General features: G+C 43.4%; 1 protein-coding gene across 1 annotated transcript; it reads left to right on the forward strand.

Moving 5' to 3' along the window:
* Positions 1-3,902: 3,902 nt before the first annotated feature.
* Positions 3,903-7,081, forward strand: ZCCHC12 (zinc finger CCHC-type containing 12). Its single transcript, XM_006208818.4, has 4 exons — positions 3,903-4,069; positions 4,420-4,471; positions 4,676-4,815; positions 5,229-7,081. Exon 4 carries the CDS (start codon positions 5,344-5,346, stop codon positions 6,553-6,555), a length of 1,212 nt encoding a protein of 403 aa, XP_006208880.1. The 5' UTR covers positions 3,903-4,069; positions 4,420-4,471; positions 4,676-4,815; positions 5,229-5,343; the 3' UTR covers positions 6,556-7,081.
* The last annotated feature ends 15,503 nt before the right edge of the window (positions 7,082-22,584 follow it).

A 22,584-nucleotide genomic window follows, 5' to 3' on the forward strand; every position in this document is an offset into this window, starting at 1 on the left:
ATAATGGTTTTTGCTGTTAAGTTTATTTTGTCTGATATGAACATAACTATACAAGTTTTCAATCATTTGTATGTTATTTGCGTGATTTCTCTCTCTCCATCTTTTTATTGTCAGCTATCTGTATCCTTATATTTTGGATTAGTCTCTCTCAAATAGCCGATGGGTGTATTTATTAATCTCACTTGACAATATTTGTTTTTTTTAACTTGTATATTTAGCTCATAAACGTTTAATAAAATTATTAATATATTTGGGTTTCAAGCTATTCTTTTATTTTATTGTTTCTACCTATGTCTCTTTAACTTCTTTCTTGACTTAAACAATTGACTCAAAATTTTTTTATATTATTCAATTATTTTCCCTCTCTACTAGTTTGGAAATTTACATTCTGTTGCTATTATTTTAATAGTTACATGCTATTAATTTATACATATATAACCTTTTCAAAGTATTAATTTAATAAATACCTAAGTCATTTCTGATTTGATACAAGGCCATTAGAAAAGATGAACTCCATTTATGCTCCTTCTGACTCATGTCTTTTCTTACTGTACGGTACTTTGTTTATTTTTTAAAAACAGAGTAGACGTTTTTATGATTCCTTCTGTCGTCAGTGTTCGCTTACATTGTCCATGTACTATCACTTTCCTTGCTCTTCATTCTTTCCTGCATTTTGTTCCAAAATCATTTTCCTCCTAAAGTACGTACTTTAGAACTTCCATTAGTGTAGTCTGCAGGCACAAACTCTCTTAGTTTTTGTTTGTCTAAAAATATCTTTATTTCACCCTCTTGTTGAAGATTTTTGTAAAACATGCTGCCCTTAGGGTCCCAGTTTATTATGGGAAGGGTCTCCTGTAAACATCCCTACTTTGGCTCTGACTTCCGATGAGCCAAAGCCCTAGTTGTGAAGTGCTTGCATACCCTCAGCTCCTTTGATGACAGAACAATGTCTATCTCAACAGAGTTGTGGAAGATGATTAAATGAGATAGCAGATGAAAAATTCCTGGCACAGAGGAGGAAGGTAGCCGAAGGTGGCTAATATTATTTCAACTGAAAGCTTTAGCTCCTAACCTTCAGGTTTTTAAGGTTTATGTTTTTGCAATTGGAAAATAAAATGTAGCCTCCTGAGAGCCACCAGAGCCTGAATCTTTGCAATTGGAAGTGCCCCCTGACACTGGCAACATGACACCAGAGATAAGGGATGCTCAATATCCACCCAGAGCCAGCTCAGTCAATACTCCTCCCAGCCCTGCATGGAGTGGCCCTCTCTTTGTTCTAATGATCCCACCCAGGCACCTGACACAATCCATTTCCTTCCAACAGTTTGTCAGAGCTCTGACATCTACACTTTGTCTTTTTTGATGCCACCATGTCCAGCTGCAGATCACCTGATTTGATGATAAAACTCTTTAAATTCAGAACAAGGGTGTGCTTAGATGCTAGGGTCAGATTTCACAGTACTGAGGAGCCAAAGGAAGATTCTGAAGATAACCCATAAGCTACTGCTGGCATCACCCTTGACTGTGAGGTAACCAACCTGCCTTCTCTCTACTTCCACCACCCTCCGCTCTCCACCACCATCACCCCACTGTTCTGTCTACAAGAGAAAGGCCACAATCCTGAGGTGGAAGGTGCTTCATCTCCAAGTTTGGATCGTCTACGCCAAGGCATTCTAAGTGTTGGGGTTGGAAATAAGAAAGCAGAAAGGAGCAGGTGAAGTAACTTGGCAGGCTAAATATAAAGCCACCAGCAGCCGAAGGACATCAGATTGTTCACTTGCTCCCAAACACCAGCAGTCAAGAACAAGCAGCAGCAACAACTTGCACTTGGGCAGGCCACTTGTGTAGTGCGTGCTGCCACCACCCTGACCCCCAAGAGCCCTACAGGGACCTCCTAGCCACACTCTCCATGGAGGGTCAAAGACATGCTTTCTCAGAACCAGAAGAAAATAGAGTGTCATGAGCTGAATTGTGTCTCCCAACCAAAATTCATATGTGGAAGTCCCAACTCCCCACCTCAGAATGTGACTGTATTTGGAGATATGGCCTTTAAAGAGGTGATTAAGTCAAAATGAGGCTTTTAGGGTAGGTCCCAATCCAAACTGAGTGGGGTCCTTATAAGAAGAGGAAATTTGGACATCAGGGGCTCAAGCGCACAGAGGGATGACCCTACGGAGAGGCAACAAGAGGGCAGCAGAAGAAACTGATCTTGTGGGCACGTTGATTTTGGACTTACAGAACTGTGAGAAAAAAAAATAAATTTCTATTGTTTAAGCCATCCAGTCTGTGGTGCTTTCTTATGGTAGCCCCAGCAGACTAATACATGCAGGCCCATTCACTCTGAACAGCCTTGCCTGCCATCCATGGAGTTACTCCTCTGGGGCTAGCTGGATGCCAATTCCAGCAAAGGATAGGTCCCTTCAAGAGCTCACCAAAGGGCAACCTAGCAACCTGTCTTTGAATTGAGAAATGGGAGAGCTATATCAGTGGCAAAGAGCTGTGGTTCAGGGGTCTAGTCAAATTGTATTCCATTTCTCAAATTCCTTTCTCAAGTACAAATGGAAGGAGAAAGACATGAATAAAGAAAGATTGTAGGGGAGAAGTTTTTAACCATTATTTTAAAATATACAAAGCTATGGACTCAGCAAAATAGAGTCTGTATTAGTTACCTATGGCTGCTGTAACTAATCACCACAAACTTGGTGGTTTAAAAAAGAGAAATCTATTCTCTTATGGTTCTGGAAGCCAGAAGTTCAACATCAGTTTCTCTGGGCAGAGCTGTACTCTGTCCCTTGCCTCTTCCAGTTTCTGGTGGCTGCCAGCATTCCTTTGCCTGTGACCACGCCACTCCAATCTCTGCTTCTGTCTTCACATCACCTTTTCCTAGTCCGTGTGCATCAGCTCTCTCTCTTCCTCTCTCTTCTAAGGATGCTTGTGTTTGGTTTTAGGGCCCACTCAGATAATCAGGAATAATCTCCCCACATTAGGATTCTTAATTTAACTACCTCTGCAAAGACTTTTACTTTATAAGGTAACATTTACAGGTTCTGGGGATTAGGACTTGATATATTTCAGTGGAAATTATTCAGCCTTCTATAAAGTCCAAAACCTTTGCATACAATTTCAGGAAGATCATGAACCTCAGGAGGAACATCTGTTCTGGAGTTGCATTTCACTGTAGATATGCTGTGAACTGATACATTGGAAGCAGGTCTATTATTCACCATCCTCTTGACACCTCAGAATCAACTACAATGCTGGTTAAAAATACAAAATCTCACCCCCAGCTCTAGCCCTAGTAAATCAAAATCTCCCAGAGGCCAGGTCCAGGAATCTGCATTTCTAACAAGCTCCCCAAACTGATTGAGGCGGCTAGCCTTGCACTCATACTTTAGTGAGTATTGGTTAAGAGCCTGAGTGTCCAAGTCCCCTCACTGTTAAATGGACATGGTACTGCCTCCTTTACAGTAAAAAATAAAAATAAAATAAAGTTGTCTGTGTAATCTACGTGCATAAAGAAAAAGCTAACGCGCTCTTTCCCCTACATTCCCTCTATACAAAAGTGAGGAACATTTACTGTTTATTTGATTTCGATCCCATCTTGTGTTTAATACACCTGGCTTCAAGGCGCAGAGTTGAACCAAGGGAGAGAGGGAGAAGGGAAGAGCCGCAAACTCTTCTAGTCCCTGCGGCCAAGCTGCACTCGGCGTCCGTAATACCTGCTGCCCACCTCCCCCCAACTCCTCCTGGGGCGCAGATTTGCATCCCGCCCGAGGCTGAGCGGAGAGCCCGCCCCCGCGCCCCGCTGATTGGCCGCGCCGGCCCGCTCGTCACGCTCTTTTGTCTCAGTGGGCAGAGGATAAAAGCAGCCGCGGCTGCCGTGGGAACCGTGCTGCCTCGACTCGGCTTCCCTTCACTGGGCGGCCGCGCGGAGCAGCTCCTTTGGGCAGTCCCGGGTCGCTCCGCGGCCAGGAGGCGCCCGTCCCTTCCCCCTACAGGGCCGCGGAGACCGAAGGCGGGGTCACAGCTGTCAACGCTGGAGTGTCCGCTGCCCACCAGCGGAGCACAGGTAAAGAAAGGGGGCACGAGTGCCCCGCGCGGAGAGAGGAGGGGGAAGCCCCACGAGCGTTGGGCGGCTCCCGTTTGGGGAGTCGAGGACTGCGCGGCAGGGGAAGGAGCACTCCCGCGGCACCAATGCGCTGAGGGAGGAGGTGGGGTTCCACTGGAAGCTGCCAAATGGGTAGGGTTTGCCTTGATTGGGGGAGGGTATTTTCGGGGGGGACAAGGGGCGCGATGATGGGGGCTGGGGGAGGATCGCGAGCTGTCTGCCTCGAACCCCCTTTGCATCTCCTCATCTCTTTCTGGGGGAGGAATACGTGAGTGTGCGTGTCCAACTCCTATTCCCTTTCTCTGTGGCAGGCCACCAAAGCCGAATCCGAACTTGAATTCTGTGCTGCTGATTGCAGAGCTGGTAGGGCGATGAATTCCCGGGGGAAATGTAATGGAGTGGGGGCTTGCTTTGGTTTGTATTCAGAAGATGGGAGAGGGAATTTTCCACCTGGCTACAGCGGAGGCGGGGAGGAGGGGGAGAGGGGCGAGGAGGGAGGGAGCGAGATGAGGGATGAGGCTGCTTCTGACCCTTCCCTTCCCTGCCCTGCCCTCTGCGGCGGCGCAGTCCTGACGCCCTGAGGTCCCGGATCGGCGACCCCCGGTGGGCAGAGATCGGCTGAATCCCAGAAACGAGCCTTCTCAAGGAGGCCACCGGTTGCAGAAGCTGGAAGTGAAATAAAGGCGCGCGCTTGTTCCCGAGCTCCTGTAAGAATCTGAGAAATAACGGGGGGAGGGGGGACTTTAAGAAGGGGGTGTGGTTGAGACCTGAGACCAAGAGATTAATGAGATCTTATTTATTCCCACAAATCTGCGACCGATGTGCTCTATTTTGAGAGCCCAATGTCAGCTCCATACACTATTACACTTCGAATTAGAAGCAACAGTTGCCGTCCCACTTGAAAGACTGGCGGGAGGGGATGGATGTGGCTGTAAAAAGCACTCTGCTAACACGGAGACGCTGGCTGGCTCCGTGAGTTCGTAATTGCCAGTCTCCTGGAAGATAATTTTAGGGCAGTGGGCAGATATAAAATGTACTGCAGGATATTCAGGAAGGGAGAAAATACAGCTGCAACCAGTTCCCTTATTAACCCCCCTCTTTTTTTGTTTCTTTTTTACAGTTCCTACTGAGATAGGAGAAAGGCAGAGCTCCCCCCCCCCCGCACGCCTGCAGATTAGGCTTTTCTAAAAAGCTTGAGCATCTCGTTATAGTCAGAGACCCGGTCATCGTCCGTCATGGCTAGCATCATTGCACGCGTGGGTAACAGCCGGCGGCAGAACGCGCCCTTGCCGCCTTGGGCCCATTCTATGCTAAGGTCCCTGGAGAGGAGTCTTGGTCCTTTAATGGCCAACATGGCAGAGAGAAACATGAAGTTGTTCTCGGGGAGGGTGGTGCCAGCCCAGGGGGAAGAAACCTTTGAAAACTGGCTGATCCAAGTCAATGGGGTCCTACCAGATTGGAATATGTCTGAAGAGGAAAAGCTTAAGCGCTTGCTGAAAACCCTGAGGGGCCCTGCGCGGGAGGTCATGCGTTTGCTGCAGGCTGCGAACCCCAACCTAAGTGTGGCAGATTTCTTGCACGCCATGAAATTGGTGTTTGGGGAGTCTGAAAGCAGTGTGACCGCTCATGGTAAATTTTTTAACACCCTGCAGGCACAAGGGGAGAAAGCCTCCCTTTATGTGATCCGTTTAGAGGTGCAGCTCCAGAATGCTATTCAGGCAGGGATCATAGCTCAGAAAGATGCAAACCAGACTCGCCTGCACCAGCTCCTTTTAGGGGCTGAGCTGAGTGGGGACCTGCGCTTTAGGCTGAAGAATCTTCTCAGAATGTATGCAAATGAGCAGGAGCGTCTCCCCAGTTTCCTGGAGTTAATCAGAATGATTAGGGAGGAAGAGGATTGGGATGACACTTTTATTAAAAGGAAGCGGGCCAAGAGATCTGAGTCCATGGTGGAGAGGGCAACTAGCCCAGTGGCATTTCAGGGCTCCCCACCCACAATGATGGGTAATGCCGACTGCAACGTGATAGAGATAGATGATACCCTCGATGACTCAGATGAGGATGTGATCCTGGTGGAGTCTCCGGACCCTCCATTGCTTTCATTCTCGGGTTCTCCTCCCCCCAGACGCAGGGCCAGACCTGGGGATCAAGTGCTAGTCATTGATTCCCCCAGCTATTCCCGGGATGAATCTCCTTCCACCAGCGGGGGTTCTGGGCATAAGAATGACGGTCCCGGGGATTTGCGTAGAACCAGGAAGCGAAAATACACAATCCGCTGCTCATATTGCGGAGAGGAGGGCCACTCAAAGGAAACCTGTGACAATGAGAGCAACAGGGCCCAGGTGTTTGAGAATCTGATCATCACCCTGCAGGAGCTGACACATACCGAGGAGGAGGGGCCAAGAGAGGCCCCTGGTGAACCCAATGACCCTTCTGAGCCACAGTGAGGTGCTAGCCCCTAGCTTTAAATCAACCCTAATTTATATTCAGAGTCCAGTAATGGGGGAAATGGGGGGGGTGCTTCTAATTGCATGAATTAATCCACAAAGCGACTTTCTCTTGGGATGGAGGAGAAAGGGTCTTGAATAGCAGCACAGTGGAAGGAGATGGCCTGACCTCCGTCCTTGCTTCCAATCCCCTGCTGCCTAAGGGTCTACTTTCTGTGTGTGCCCCTTTCCTTGATGGTTTTATTCCCTTTGTGAAAGTGGTATAATTCATTGTTAAATATTAAAAGAAGAAATAAAAGTATAAAAAGTACAAATTACCCCAAACCTTCCAACCCTTATATAACCACTGTCAACCCTTTGATGAATGTCCTTCTAGATATTTCCCTATACCTGTGTGCCCAGATAGATGATATATGTAGAGATAAAAGTGATCAAATATAAGTGCTGTTCTAAAGTCTGTATTTTTTCACCAAACAATATACGTTGTGGGCTTCTTTCTATGTCAATAAATATATATCAGCATCTATCCTAATGTCTCTGTGGTATAATTTAGGAAGATGTAAAGGAAGAAGGAATAAGAAAAATATATTAAAAAGATATAAAATGTGGAGGTTTTATCAACGTCATTTTGCAGATGAGGAAAAGGAAGAGGAAATGGGCTGAAATAGTCCCCAACGGTAAATGGACAGAGCCTCTTACCACAACTGACCTGTCCCTTAGGTTATAGAGCTAAACTATGGCAGCCACTAGTTGACAACGCACTAATGCTTTCTTCTCTAATGTATCCAGAAGATTCTGACAGCGGGTGAGTCCAGTGCTGATGTAATAGCCCAACATGGGGATCCCGGGGCTCCATTCCTGATCACTTCGGGGAGGGGCAGCTCTCCTTCCTCTGGGTGGATTTCTTAGGTCGCTGCTGCCGCTGCTTCACAGCATCCTGGTCACAACTGGGAATCTCTCCTGTAGGCTGACATGGCCCCCTTCCCACTCCCCAGTTAAGGAAAGAGAGCTACTCACGGGAGCCTGACACCAGGAGGCTCAGCCTCTAAGCCTTGAAGCGACATGTTAGAGGACACGGGCAGCCCAAGGACTTCAGGCCAATCCCACCCCAAGAATTAAGAATAGCTGAGGAGAAATGAAAGGCAATATAGTTGCAAGGACACGTGAAGGAACGCGGGGATCAGAAAGCCAGGAAGCCCTCCACACTATTTTCTCGGAGCAGTGGGCATTCATGGCCCTGGGGAGGCACTTTCGCAGAAACCTGCCTGGTCCCCTCTCCTGATCTCATCTTGGAGGGTAGTAAAAGAGGACACGTTTGACCTTAGATCCCTAGGGTCCCTATGTTTCTTGTAGTTGCATAAGTCCCTATCTCTGTGAGCCGGACAGGGCCAGGGTGGGGGTGGTGTGGGAATGATTGCATTTAAGGCAGCGGGTGGAATGTGCAGACCTGAGGACCTGAAGGAGCTGTCGTGCAGGAAATGGGTGGTCCACAGCACTGAGAGGACAGTGCATGCAGAATGGGAGATGGTGTGTCAGGGGCCAAGCATAGAGTAAGAGGAGAGCACGATGACCAGGGAGACTCACAGGGAGATTGACAGGGACAGGACGCCTGCTAGGAATCACAGATCCCAGGGTTTCATACAGAAGTCTGGGCTGTGTGGTACCAGGAACGGCACAGGTTGGGGGCCCAGGGAGAGACAGTGGGGTCCTAATTACATTAGCGGTTGATAACAACTCAGTCGGGACAAAGGGGTGCAGGCTGAGAGGGAAGAAGGAGAAGAAGCCAGTGTAGCCTTCCCTGGAATGCCAAGGCCAGAGCCTACCTTGAAAGTGCTTCTCTTTCTAGAAACAGCCCTTCAGCTCCTCCCTGGCTTCTTGCTCCTGCTTCACCCATGACCCACAATCTGACCTTACGATTCTCCTTCTCCCCAAACCCCTGTCCCCAGCCACACTCTCTCCCTACAGAGGAGGGGGTGGTGAAGGCTCAGCCTCCTGTGCTCTCCCATCACCCCTCTCCCATCCCCAGCATCCCAGGTTTGCCTTAAGCCTCAGCCTCCTTAACCCTCCCGGCCAGAGGAAACTGGGAGGGCCACTCTGACTCCGACCCTTTAGCTGAGAACTGGCCAGGAGGGCAGACTCCAGAAGCCCTCTCCTTGCATCCATCCGTGGTAGCTCTGGGACCCTGGTAGCCACCTGCATCTCTCCAGAGCCGAAAGAAACCCCTCCCCCACCTCTAGGCAAGAGGCAGCTCCATTCATGCCCCCAAAACCACAGGGGCCTGCAACACTTCCCAGCCCACAGAGATTTTAACCCTTAATTCCTCTCTACCTTCCTCATCTAGTCCAGATTAGAACATCATTCCACTTTCTGCTCATCTTTTCTCAATGTTACTCTAGAAACACTTGTTGAATATATGCCCAAAGACACAGTTTCTGCTGCCATAATTTCTTGCTGGCACCAGGTGGAAGAGAAAGATGAAACAATACAGAAGTAAATTCTGCCCATCTCACTACCCTCCCTGTCACTGGTGTTAGCTTGGATGTTCAGTACAGACTACTGCTTTGAAAATTTCTTGCTATTCACCCCCTTTTTCTTCCCTCCACCATCTTCCTCTCTGCTATATGAATTTGAGACTTTAAATTTTTATTTCACTAACTTGATGTAACCTGAGATTTCTTTTTTGCTTCACGTTGTGTGACAATGGCTTTTCCTTTACTCAAGAAATATGTATTTCCCTAATTAGAAGATCTGGAACTGATACCTGGGTTATGAGATCAGACTGATGGGGTTAACCTAAAAAAGGCTTCATTTCAAACTCTAGGCTTCTTTTCTTCCTTTCTGCCTTCGTTCTCATTGGTCGCTAAGAGATGAAAATCCCTCTTTTGTCTTGTTAGAAGAAACTAGCCTCTGAGTGCCCTCCTGCATTATGTCTCCCTCCTTCCTGGCATCCTCTTCCCTTGGTTTCCATGACACCCCTCTCTCACCATTCCCCCCTCCCTGACCTTCCTGGTGCACACTTCTCAGTCTCCTTTGCTGAATCTTCTTCCTCTTCCTGATCCTTCCATAATAGTAATAAAAATCATTACAACTGTGGTTTATTAAGAGCTTACTGTGTGCCAGGCACCCTGTACTAAATCCTTGAAATACATTGGCTCCTTTAATCCTCACATTAACTCCACTAAATAGGCATTACCATTAACACAGGTTTCAGATGAGGAAACACAAAGTTAAGAAACTTGCCTAGGGTCATGCAGCTAGTTAGTGGTGGAGCCAGAGGTTACACTCCAGGGTGAGAAGCCTATATTTCTTATATGTCTGAGCTCTCCTGTGTTCACAGCACCCTATGATGTAGGTGTTATTACCTGCATATGAAGTATAAGGAAACTGAGGTTTGTGAATTCAGGATAATAAGACCTGCCTTTCCCAAGTGTGCCCTGTGTATGAGTGATTAGCATAGGGCCGGTCCATTGTAGGCTCTCAAGAAATGGTAGCTATTATTACTCAGCTAGAATGCGTTATTCTGCTACAGAAGAAAGGAGAGGGAAAAATTAAATGCTATCCGTGCTACGCAGACAGTGCTTTTTCAGTGTTAATCTGACAATGTGACAGTCGGTCTCCAGGAGCTACACCAAGCCTGGCCACTGACAGGCACAGGAGTGGGTTCAGAAATGCCTGAGAGTTGAGTGATGGTGATGACAGTGATGATGGCGGGATAATGAGGGAACACTCATTGAATGCTGAGGTGGATTTCTCCCAGTTTTCTGCATCCCCAGGGGAGGTCTCCTTCCCCCACCTGTCAGAGGTACCCCTATCCTTTCAGATAGTTCAAGGCCAGCCAAGTCTTTCTCTACCTAAACCACTCCCCTGAGAAACATATGGAAGTTAGGGATCAGGGGAGCTGATCTCAGGGGGACACAGATGCTCACCAGTGTTTGGTTGGAAGGAGATATGGGCGAGGTCTGGGGAGTCATTTATAATCTGGGTAACCCTCAAATCCTGTTACTACCAGGGATCTGAGGGGTAGGGTAAAAGGGAGCAGAGAGAGTGGGGCTGGGGCTCCTGCTCATCCTGACAAGATGTGTGGGTCCCAAGCTGCAGCATCTCATCTCAGACCAGAACCCACAATTTATTATGGCCTCTCACAACTGCTCTCTCAGATATTCACCATCCTCATTTTACAGACCAGGACACTGAGGCACACATGGTTATAGTAACTTGCCTAATATCAGACAGCTAGTAAGGGTTGGAGCTGGAACTGAACATTAGATCTGTCCCTTCCCAGAGATGGAAGTCTTTACTATTGTGCTGTAAAGTCATTCCTAAGGTAATAGGTACAAAAGTTCAGATTATTCTAATGGCTACAGCCCAGGTGTGGATTTCTGAACTGTCACACTCACAACCTAAAGTCTGCACAGTAGGATGGCCTCAGTCTCATTTCTTTTATTGAACAAGACAGAAAAAATGACCAGTTTAGGAAACTTCCTTCTCAGAGCCTGAAACCATTTTCTCCTCATATTTATTTTTATAGTCAATTTCTGGGATAATATACTAAAAATAACAAACTGTTGGTAAGGACTTGGGCAAAGAGTTTCTCTCCCACACTGGTAGGACTGAGAATTGACACATTCTTTCTAGAAGGCCAAGGAGGAAATGTATCAAAGGCTGACATGTAAAAACCCTGAATCCAGCAGTTTAACTTCCTGAAATTGATGCTAAGAAAATAACTGAACAAGTGTAAAAAATTTTATGAACAAAGATGTTTACTCTAGGTTTTTTTTTTTTGTAATAGCGGATAACTGGAAACAACTTGAAAGACCATGAATCAGGTTCAGCTGAATAAATTAGGCTCCACACTCAGAATGGAATGCTATGCTTTTATAACTCTGGGGGTGCATTCAGATCATTGGGCCTAACCAGACAAATGAAGAGTGGCCCCTCTAGAAAAGACCAGCGGTCCAGCAAGTCTTCTGTGTTATCTGACTCCCAGTGTGCTGTGTCCAACTGCCTGGTCCTCCCCTTCATATGGAAAACCCTTGCTGATCCTCGGGCCAGCTTCCTCTGACTCCACTAAAGGTCATTCCTTATATCTTAGGTAATACTTATCATTTCGTTGTAATTGCTTGTATAATTATCTGTCCTCTCCAGTAAGCTTATAACCCCTGTGTGTAGCACAGGGAGTTTTAGATATCTTGGTACAGAATCCCACCTCACGTGTTTGCCCTGGCTCCAGATGTTACTCTTCCTCCAGATGTCCCTGTGCCTTGAGCCCTAACCATGTTCAAGTATTCACTCAAATGGCACCTCCTCAATGAGGCTGGCCCTGAACAGACCATGAAAAACTGCACACCTGGCCACCAGCACTCTCATTCCCCCTTCCCTGTTCAATTCTCCCATCACATACGTCTCTTCTAACACACCTCATACTTCACTGATTTATTAGAGTCGTTGTTTATTCCTGTCTCTCCCCATTAGACTATAAACTCAACAAAGGTAGACGTTTTAGTCTGCTTAGTTCACTGGTGCATGCCCAGCTCCTAGAACACTGCCTGGAACACAAGCTGGGTCTCAATAAATGTCTGTGGCTGGAATGAATGAAGGGCACACAGTAGGCACTCAGCGGATGGCAGCCTTTATTACTACCACTCTCCCGGAAGTGGTGTTGCTGGAGGGGAGTCAGTCAAGGAGAGAACAGCTCCCACTGCTGAAGTGCTGTCTACCTAGCTGATGAGGTCAGAAACCCGGGAGACAGTCTAGATCAACTGCTTGCTTCCACTCTCCCGGGCCGTCACTTATGAGTTGGACCACCCACTCCTAACATGGCAGAAAGTGAGAAATGGGTTTCTTTGTAGCTTCTATGTCACATTGTCAGACCTTAGGTCTAGGCATTTCAAATTTCCAGTCACTCCATGTGTATTTGTAAATATTAAAGATAACTGCCCTGTAAAATATGAATGTTTTGGGTACTGTTACTTCCCTTCTATTAAAGAATAATAAAAAGTAATAATAATATGGTGAAGACACTATGGAAAATAGTATGGAGGTTCCTTAAAAAACGAAAAATAGAGCAAAAAATATGGTCCAACAATCTCACTCCTGGGCATATATCCAGAGAAAACTCTAATTTGAAAAGACATACACACTCCAATGTTCACAGTAGCACTATTTACAATAGCCAAGACATGGAGACAACCTAAATGTCCATCAACAGATGGCTGGATAAGGAAGGTGTGGTGTATATATATATACATACACATGTATATATATATATACATACACACACACACACACACACATACATACACACACAATGCACTGTTACTCAGCCATAAAAAAGAATGAAATGATGCCATTTACAGCAACATGGATGGACCTAGAGATTATCATATTAAATGAAGTAAGTCAGACAGAGAAAGAAAAATATGATATCACTTACATGTGGAATTAAAAAAATGATACAAATGAGCTTATTTACAAAATAGAGACTCACAGACATAGAAAACAAACTTATGGTTACCAAAGGGGAAAGGGAGGGGGAATAAATTAAGAGTATGGAATTAACATATAAAAACTACTATACACAAAATAGGTAAGCAACAAGGATTTACTATATAACACAGAAAACTATATCCAGTATCTTGTAATAACCCATAATGCAAAATAATATATATATATAAGAATCACTTTCCTGTGCACTTGAAACTAACACAATATTGTAAATCAACCATACTTCAATAAAAAATATATAAGCCTTGTGTGAATAATAAATAACCTAAGATCTAAAGAGAGTGATAATAATGAGTATTATTTTCAATTGCTATGTATTGAACATGTCAATAATATAATAAGAATTATCAACCCCACTTTAGAGGAGATAAATGGGTCTCAGTAAGAGACAGCAACAGAATTAAGGTGCTAGTAAACAGATGGTAAGTCTGGCACCAAAGTCTGTGAACTTTCCATCATATATTTCAAGTAAAAATACTAACATTAATGAGAAAAACTGTATCACAGTGGAAGATCAGTTATTGGGGCAGGGGTAACAGGCAGATATGAGTATTTGATCAATTTCCTGCTCATCAGGCACAGGTTAAAGCTGTTTGAAAGTCTGTAAGTAAAAGAATTTAAATTTTACCAGAGGGAATGTGATGGAGGTTGATTTTAAATATCCTGGATGGACAAAGATCTAATTTAGCTCAGGGAAACATAATTGAAAATAGAATCTCTTTAGTATCACTGATTTCTGAAACTCAAGAAAGGACATGATAAACTTTTTCCTTTCTGTCTTCCAAAATATTTTGTAAAACTATTTCACTCATTAAATAATTTGAGTTGTTATAAAAGTAGAATACTTAGAAAGTCACAAAAGTATATGAAAGATTTTATATGGTTAATATTTACTAGCCATAGAAGTATACATAAAGAAAAATAGACCATAGGTAAACTGAACATTTTGGCATACTTCTTTGGAATCTATTTTCCTAACTCCGTGAGTGTAGATACATGTACAATTTACTTTATTGAGTGAATTTTGTTCTTTTTCTATTAATAAATGTAATAATTTCAAAATCAGAAAGTAAAGATTGGCAAAAAGAGGAGTAAGGGAGTAGTAAAGCCTGAGCAAATATAAAACATACCAGAAAAGAAAAAACCCTATAAGAAATAAACACTGCTGTTACTGGCTGACAAATAATGATCATTAATTGTAGAAAGTGTGATTATTTTCATAGAAAAAGGGAAAGCACTAGTGAAAACATTTCTGAAAATAAAATAATGTGGGACATTAATGTAACATCTGAAAGACTTAGGCAAAGAAGATGATAAAACTCTTTTGAGCACACTATGAGAAGATATGAATGAAAGGAGAACTGAAGCTTAGCTAAAGGATGGCAGGCACAGTGGCCGCGGAGAGGAAGACATTATTATAAAATCACCCAGGCCCCAGCCACATCATAGGCTGGCCTCACAATTACAATGCAGGGACCCTCTGCCCCACTAGGCTTACTATTAACTGCAGTAGCTCATTGGGAATAAAACAAGAGTCGTGAGAGCCACAGCAGGCATGCGCCAGGGGACAGTTAGAACACAGAGGGGGGCCCTATAATCCAGGGTGTCAGGAATAGCTTCTCACAGGGGGTAATGTGTAGGCTGTAGGACTAGTATCCTCAGCAAGATCAAAGGGAGATCAAAGGGATCAGAGCACCAACCAATGTGAAAGGTACATACCTTACCATTGTTGTCAGAGAGCCCCAAACAGGAGGTCTAAGAGGCCTTAGAGGAGCATACTGCTTCCAACTTGAAGGTTGTGGTGGTGAGATCTCAGCGCCACTGGAGGTCAGTGGGGACTTCAAAACTGTCAAGTGCTGACTCCCCGAATATCACCAACACACCTGTTGATATGACAAAGCTGAATTTATTGCTTACTTCAATAAGGGAGAATCCCACCTCATAAAGTTTTGCCAGTGTTTCTCTGAGAGGAAGGAAGGATCAGAATTTATTGAGAAATGTACGTCTGGTTTAAGGCAGAGGGTCTTTCAACTTTGGGACTTGATTAGGACTTGGTAAGGATCATGATACATATAGTCTAGGATTGGTGGAGTCAGCAAGGGGAGGATTTTAAGGAGAAGGACTTAAAGAATTTCTGAGTGCAAACTGTTGATGCTCTCCATTGGAGAGTTGATGGCTCTTTGGCGATGTTTCTGTAATGAAAAAAACTATTTGCTTGGACAGAGGAGTCCTGGAAAAGTAATGCCAATGAGGATGGTGGACTAGCAAAGTCATACTTACGTGGACAGTATGGCATGGTTTTGTTTCTCAGTGTCCAGGCTGAGTATGGGGATGGACTGTTTCAGTTCTCATATATAAAACATTTTTTTCTGAATAATTCACCTTAGGTATGCATTTATTTTGTGGTGTCAAAATCCTTTCATTTACCTGAGTCCCAAGGAAAGATGACATCTACTCTTCCTAAGTTTTTATTAAGCCTTGAGAAACAAAAATAGCTAGCTTTAACCAGCCTGCTAAACCCTTTAGGTGAATTTTTATTCAATCCTCAAAAACATCTTGCGAAGCAGGCACTATTATTATCCCTATTTTATAAAAGGAGGAAACTGAGGCTCACGGAAGTAATAATTACCTCACGTTCATCAGCTACAAATGCATTTTGCCAGAACGTGAAGAAAAAACATTTTCAACAAAATTGCCTTATTCTGTTCAGTTTTTGCAGAAGGGACCTAGGATGTAGGTTCAAGAAAATTATTTGGCCATTCTGTCCTCTTTAGGGTCATTCTCCTTTGGGGAGAAGGAAGGAGGGGCTGGAGGCCTCCTCCCGGGTCTGGGTCAGCAACCCTTGCCATCACCGCATCGCCCCAGGGCCAGCAACACGGGCATTTCGGCTGCAGAAGCCTCCACCTCGGCCTGGGCTGCCCCGCGGACCGGAAGTCGTCGGACCGCTTGTCCGCGCATGCTCCGGCCGGCTGGTTCCCGCCGTGCCGGCTTTGCCCGCTTCCGGTTACCAGGGGAGCTACGACGCGCTCACGGGTGTGGAAAGGGGCGGAGGCCAAATGATCCGGGAGCCGCGCGCAGGAACGTGGGGTTCCGCGGCGTGGAGCCCGGGACCGCTGCGAGCCTGCACAGACTGGTTTCCTCCCACCACCGCCTTCTCCTTTCGCTCTGCGTGGGCCACACGGTGGGACTGCAGCGGCGAAAGCGACTTAAGTCCGGGCGCACTTATCTAACCTGCTGGCGACCCTGAAAAGCAGCCGCGTGAGTTTCCCAGGAACCAGGAGGCCCAAGAAGGAGACCCCTCACTCTGACGTTGTGGCAGTTTTTGCCCGTCCCGCAACACAAAGGAGGGACTTGGTCCCAGCCTTTCCCCTAGCATCCTCTTGCATCTCCCCACCGCCCTTGGAGAGGTGTGCTTTCGTCTGGAGTACCCCAGGGGGCAGGCCTAGGAGATGGAGTTTGTATCTTTCGGCTGTTTTGGCAGGGCATCCTTGTCCAGTAAGCACTGACCAAATTGCCAAAAGGGAAATTTTTTTTTTAAAAAAACATTTTCACAGATATGCTGTAATAGAACAATTCACTTGGTTGTGAACAGTATTTGAGAGTTGCGAGAAGTGAATTTATTACCTGACTACAGTTTATTGCTTGGAGTAGGGGCCTTAGGCACACTCACACTTAAACTGGAAGGCCATGAATTATCCAAATTACACATTGGGATCACCCAACTGGAAACCCGTTGTACACTTCGTCACACAATTTTCACAGATAAGCTGACTTTGATGTTTCTGTCAGCACAACCCCAAGCCCCAACCAACAAAAATGCCTCAGAAACTTCATTCACCACAATTCATACCATATCTTGTCCTGGAGGAAAAAAGTTAATTTAGAGAGAAACTAAATAATACAATAGATTGAGGGATTTTTTTAAAAAATGAGCTTTATAGATTGTATACAATTAACTTCACTCATTTTAAGTGCACATTTATTTTTAGTAAATTTACAGAGTTGTGCAACCATGCCACAATCCAGTTTTAGAGCATTTTTATCACCCCCGCAAAGTTCCTATAAGACTGCAGTTAATCTCTCCTCCCACCTCTATCCCTAAGCAACCACTTATCTACCTTCTGTCTCTGTAGTTGCTTTTTCTGGAAAGTTCATGTAAATGGAATCATACAATATGTGGTCTTTTGTGAATGGTTTCTTTCACTTAGCATGTTTTCCAGGTTCATCCATGTGGCAGCTTGTATCTGATTTTTCTTCCTTTTAATAGCTAAGTAATATTCCGTTGTATGGATATTCCACATTTGTTTATCCATTTATTGGTTGATGGACATTTGAGTTGTTTCTACTTTTTGGTTATTATGAGTAAGCCTTGTGTGAACATTTGTGAGGGTATACGTTTTCAGTTGTCTTGATTTTACTGCCCTGCACATGTGCTGCTGTAACACCCTGAAGAGACCTCTGTAATAACACTTAATACACTACCCCGTAAGCTTGGATTCATTCTCTGTCTCTCTGCTAGAGAGGGCAAGGACCATGTTCACTTGTTTCCTAGTGTAGGAGTGGAATTTATGTGTCATATGGTAACTGCATATTTAACTTCTTTTAAGAACTTCCAGACTGTTTTTTAAAGTGGCTGCACCATTTAATATTCCCATCAGTAAACGTATGAAGGTTCCACTTTGTCCACACCTCACCAACACTTGTTTTGTCTGTCTTTTCGTTTGGTATCTCATTGTGATGTTAATTTGCCTAGACTGAGTGGTATTTGGTTTAGCTAGTTTCACTTCACTTTAATGAATGCCTTTTAAAATATTCTAATCTAGGAGCTGAAATGAATAATACATGGTCCCTCCTTGCAAAGAGCTCATAGTCCCTTCAGGGAGACAGGCAGAGAGACAGATAATTACAGCAAAGTGTCTTAAGTGCTCTGATGGAGTTGAGCACGGAATGCTATGGGGAGCAGAGAAGAGGGACACCTAACCTAGGCTGGGGGGAGGATGGAGAAAATACTAAAGGGGCTTTAATGTGGCTCTGGTTTTCTTTTGTGTATTTTTATCAAAATTATACATGTACACAGTTTTAAAAAGTCCAATACTTCTACAAGGTTTGCTCTTAAAGAAAAAAGGAGCCCCAATTTCCTCCCCTTTCCCTGCTCCTGCCAAAGCAATCACTTTCTATTCTTTTAAGTCTTTGGATATTTACCTCTATATCTTTAAATAGCATAGTATATTTTTATTTGAGAAAGAAAAATTATCAGCCCTGACATAGGCCAAACAATCACCATTCCCACTCGCATGATTTCTAACATCCCCATTAAATGTTAACACATAATTAATTGTGAAAGCCATGGTCAGAATGCAACTAGGGAACACAACGTTTCAAATAAGATTCAACAAGATGTTATTTTTCGATTCCATTTTTTCATTAGTAGACCTGTATTACAAAACCGTGTAGTCAATTATTATTATATTTTGGATTTCATCAATTAAAATTTTATGGAAATTTGTTTTTTTCTGTTGTTATATAAGTATCTACATAATAGCCTCCATTTTGCTTCTTGGCTCATAGAGCCTCAAATATCTACCATCTGACCTTCACAGAAAAAGTTTACCAACTCCTGGTTTAAAAGAATAAACAGAAATGGAAAGCAGTTGCCACCTACTTGCTGGGTGACCTTGGGAAGTCACTTTACTTCTTTGGCCTTGATTTTCATTATCTATAAAATGGAGATAAAAGGTCATGAGCGGTTGAGATAAGCTCTAGAGTGAAAGCCTCCCATCCCCTAAGTTTTTGTTATTAATTACTTAATTATGCAAATATTTATTGAGTGTGCCAAGAACTGTTAAAGGCATTGGGGATTCTGCAGGAAACAAAATTCCTGTTCTCAAAATGGATGTTATTCTAAATGAAAAGAGACTTAAGATGCAATGTGTGGTCTGAGATTGGAGCTTGATTTGAACTAACTAGCTTTATAGGACATTTGAGGGTGGGGAAGTAGGTAAATTTGAATATGGATGGGTTTTAGATGAGATAAAACCTTAATAACATGGAATAGTGGAGGTCATTAACTGAGAAAAAGCAGTTGCAAAGCAGTATGTACGTGGATTATCTCATTTTGGTAGACAGTACATGTATCTGTTATATATGCTTAGAAAAAAATCTGCAAGGATATATATTAAGCTGTTAACAGTGGTAATTTCTGGGTGGTGGAAACATAATGTTTCCATTATTTTTGTTTTCTCATTTTCTATCATAAATGAACATACATGGCTTTGGTAAAAATAAAAGATTCCTTCTAATTAAGAAAAATAATCTCTCTTCTTGGAGCTTACATGCTAGCACCTCTTGTAAGTATTAACATAGCCAAATTGGTCACTTTTTTTCTGGGGGAACACAAGTAAAATCGAGGGTGCTCTTCCCACTTCAGATAACAAAGGGATCAAGGCTTTTTCTGCAAAATAGCTGCAGAATGTAAACCGAGGCTGCTGGCATTTCCCTTGGAGTTCTGCTGGTAAGTTGAGCTTTCTCATACCCAAGTCTTTAGAATGGGGTGGGATTTTGTAGGGTGGCTGGCATTAAAAAAGAAGGGCTAAGAGAGGCAAACATTGTCAGTGCCCATCTAAGCACCATTCAGGAGAGAACCAAAGCCTGATGTGATCAAGCATTTGAATCATGTAACTACTGCTCATTCTTATTCTGGGCCAGAGGTCCATAAACCCTGACATCTATTTTTGTAAATAAAGTCTTAATTGGAACATGGCCACACTCATTTGTTTACATATTGTCTATCAGTGCTTTTGCCCCGCAATGGCAGAGTTGAGTAGTTGTGACAGATGTGGGTATGTGACCCACAAAATTAAATATATTTACTATCTAGCCCTTTAAAAAGAAAAAGTTATGGACTTCTGTTCCAGGCTCATCAGAAAACCATCTCAGTAGGCAAGCCTGTGGGGAGAGTGTGCCCACTTTACAGTTAAATTAACAAATTGATATTCTAATTTATGAAGTTCATTCTCTCCTGAGCTTTATGAGCATGTGTCATTGTTCCCAATTCCAGATGACTCTAGGTTGCTTACAAGATTGTATTTCTCTTTTTTTAATTGAAATATAGTTGATGTACAATACTATGTTAGTATCAGATGTACTACATAGTGATTTGACATTTGCATACATTGTGAAATGATCACCATGGTAAGTCTAGTAGCCATCTGTCCCCACACAAAATTGTTACAGTATTATTGATCATATTCCTTATGCTGTGTATTAATTCCTGTGACTAATTTACTTTATAACTGGAGGTTATACTTCTTAATTCCTTTCATCTATTTCGCCCCCACCACTCTCCTCCCCTCTGGTGACTACCAGTTTGTTTTCTGTATCTATGAGTCTGTTTTTCTTTTGTTTTATTTTTTAGATTCTACATAAAAGTGAGGTCATACAGTATTTGTCTTCTCTGTCCGACTTACTTCACTTAGCATAATACCCTCTAGATCCATCCATGTAGTTGCAAATTAATAGACACTTAGGTTGCTTCCATATCTTGGCTATTATGAATAATGCTGCAATGAGCATTGGTGTGAATATATCTTTTTGAATTAGTGTTTTTGTTTGTTTTCTTCATATAAATACTCAGAAGTGAAATTGCTGGATCAAATGGTAGGTCTAGTTTTAATTTTTTAGGAACCTCCACACTATTTTCCATAGTAGCTGCACCAATTTACAGTTCTACCCAACAGTGTAAGAAGGTTCCCTTTTCTCCACATCTTCGACAACACTTGTTATTTGTTGTCTTTTTGATGATAGCCATCCTGACAGGTGTGAGGTGGTATTTCATTGTGGTTTTATTTGCATTTCCCTGATGATTAGTGATGTTACGCATCTTTTTGTGTGCCTCTAGGCCATCTGTGTGTCTTCTTTGGGAAAATGTCTATTCAGATCCTCTGTTTATTTTTTTAATCAGGTTTTTTTTTTGAGTTGTATGAGATCTTTGTATATTTGGGATATTAACTGCTTATCAGATGTATCATTTGCAGATTATCTCCTCCCATTCAGTAGGTGGCCTTTTCATTTTGTTGATAGTTTCCTTTGCTGTGCACAAAATCTTTTGAGTTTGATATAGTCCCATTTGTTTATTTTTGCTTTTGTTTCCCTCTCCTCTGGAGACAGATCCAAAAAAAGTTGTCTTTAATTGTGGAAAATCTTTTCTGCTAATCTTTAGATTGTTCTTATAAATAGTTGCTCTGTAAGTAGTTGTAATTTTGGTGTCTGTGGGAGGAGGTGAGTTCAGGGTCTTCCTACTCCACCATCTTGGTCACCTCCCTGAAGATTGGATTTTTTTTTATTCAATATACACCCTTAAAATTATTTATTTATTATGGACGTACTAAGGATTGAACCCAGGACCTTGTGCATGATAAGCATGTACTCTACCACTAGAACTATACCCTCCCCCCAGCTGTACCCTCGCCCCAGCTATACCTTCGCCCCTGGATTTCTTATCATGCAAAGCTGAGGTGAAGGTCAGACTACAGAAAAACAGAAAATTCATCAAGGTAGAGGATAGCCTGTGAGCCCTATCAATAGCTAGCTGGTTGGTTGCATTCATCTAGCTAAGATCTACTTATGCTTCAAATTTAGTTCAAGTGCCTCCTCCTCCCAGAAGCCTCCTCTCACTCCTCACCCTGATTTCACTGTCCTGTGCCAGTGCTCCTGAAGCACCCTCAGCAGTCCTTTGTCATAACATTGAGCACACTGTCCTGTGATCCTGTATTCATTTCTGGCTCTCCACTGGAGAGGGCCAGGACCATGTTTACTTGTTCCCTGGTGTAGCCCCTGAGCCTAGCATAATGCCTAGCTTATAGCAGCTTACCAGCTGTGTATCCTTGGTCATGCTACTTCTCTGAACCTCAGTTTTCTTGCCAGTAAATGGGGATGATAGTAATAATAATAGTATCTACCTCCTAGGGTTGAATGAATGAATGAATGACATTGTTTCAGCTGTTTTGGGAATTGTGAAAGTCTACATCAGTAGTACCTGAAGTAATGAGGGGTTTTACCAGCAACACACTTATCCTATATTGCCTACCCAGACTGGAGCAGCATTCATTTACTATGTGAACACTTATTGAGTACCTACTGTATACCCGATACTGTGTTAGATATTAGAGATAGAGCAGAATATACACAGTCTTCACCCTCCTGGATATTATATTGTAGTAGGAAAGATGGATCAATAGACAAGTAAACTGATACATAAAAATGTATTACAGACTGTGATTAATGATAAAGAAAATAAATAAACTAAATAAACTAAATTAGAGTAATTAAGACAAGTTGCTACATATCTGGTGCTCAGGGATAGCTTCTTTAAAGAGGTGACATCTGAGATGAGACTAGAAAGAATGAACCAACCATGAGAAGAGCTGCAGAAGGAATATTCTAGGCAGAGGGAATAGTAAATGCCAAGGCCTTGGAATCACAAAGGATCTGGCACGTTCAGGGAATGGAAGGAGGCAAAGGTGGCTA

Source organism: Vicugna pacos, chromosome X, assembly GCF_048564905.1.
Source record: "Vicugna pacos chromosome X, VicPac4, whole genome shotgun sequence".
NCBI lineage: Eukaryota > Metazoa > Chordata > Mammalia > Artiodactyla > Camelidae > Vicugna > Vicugna pacos.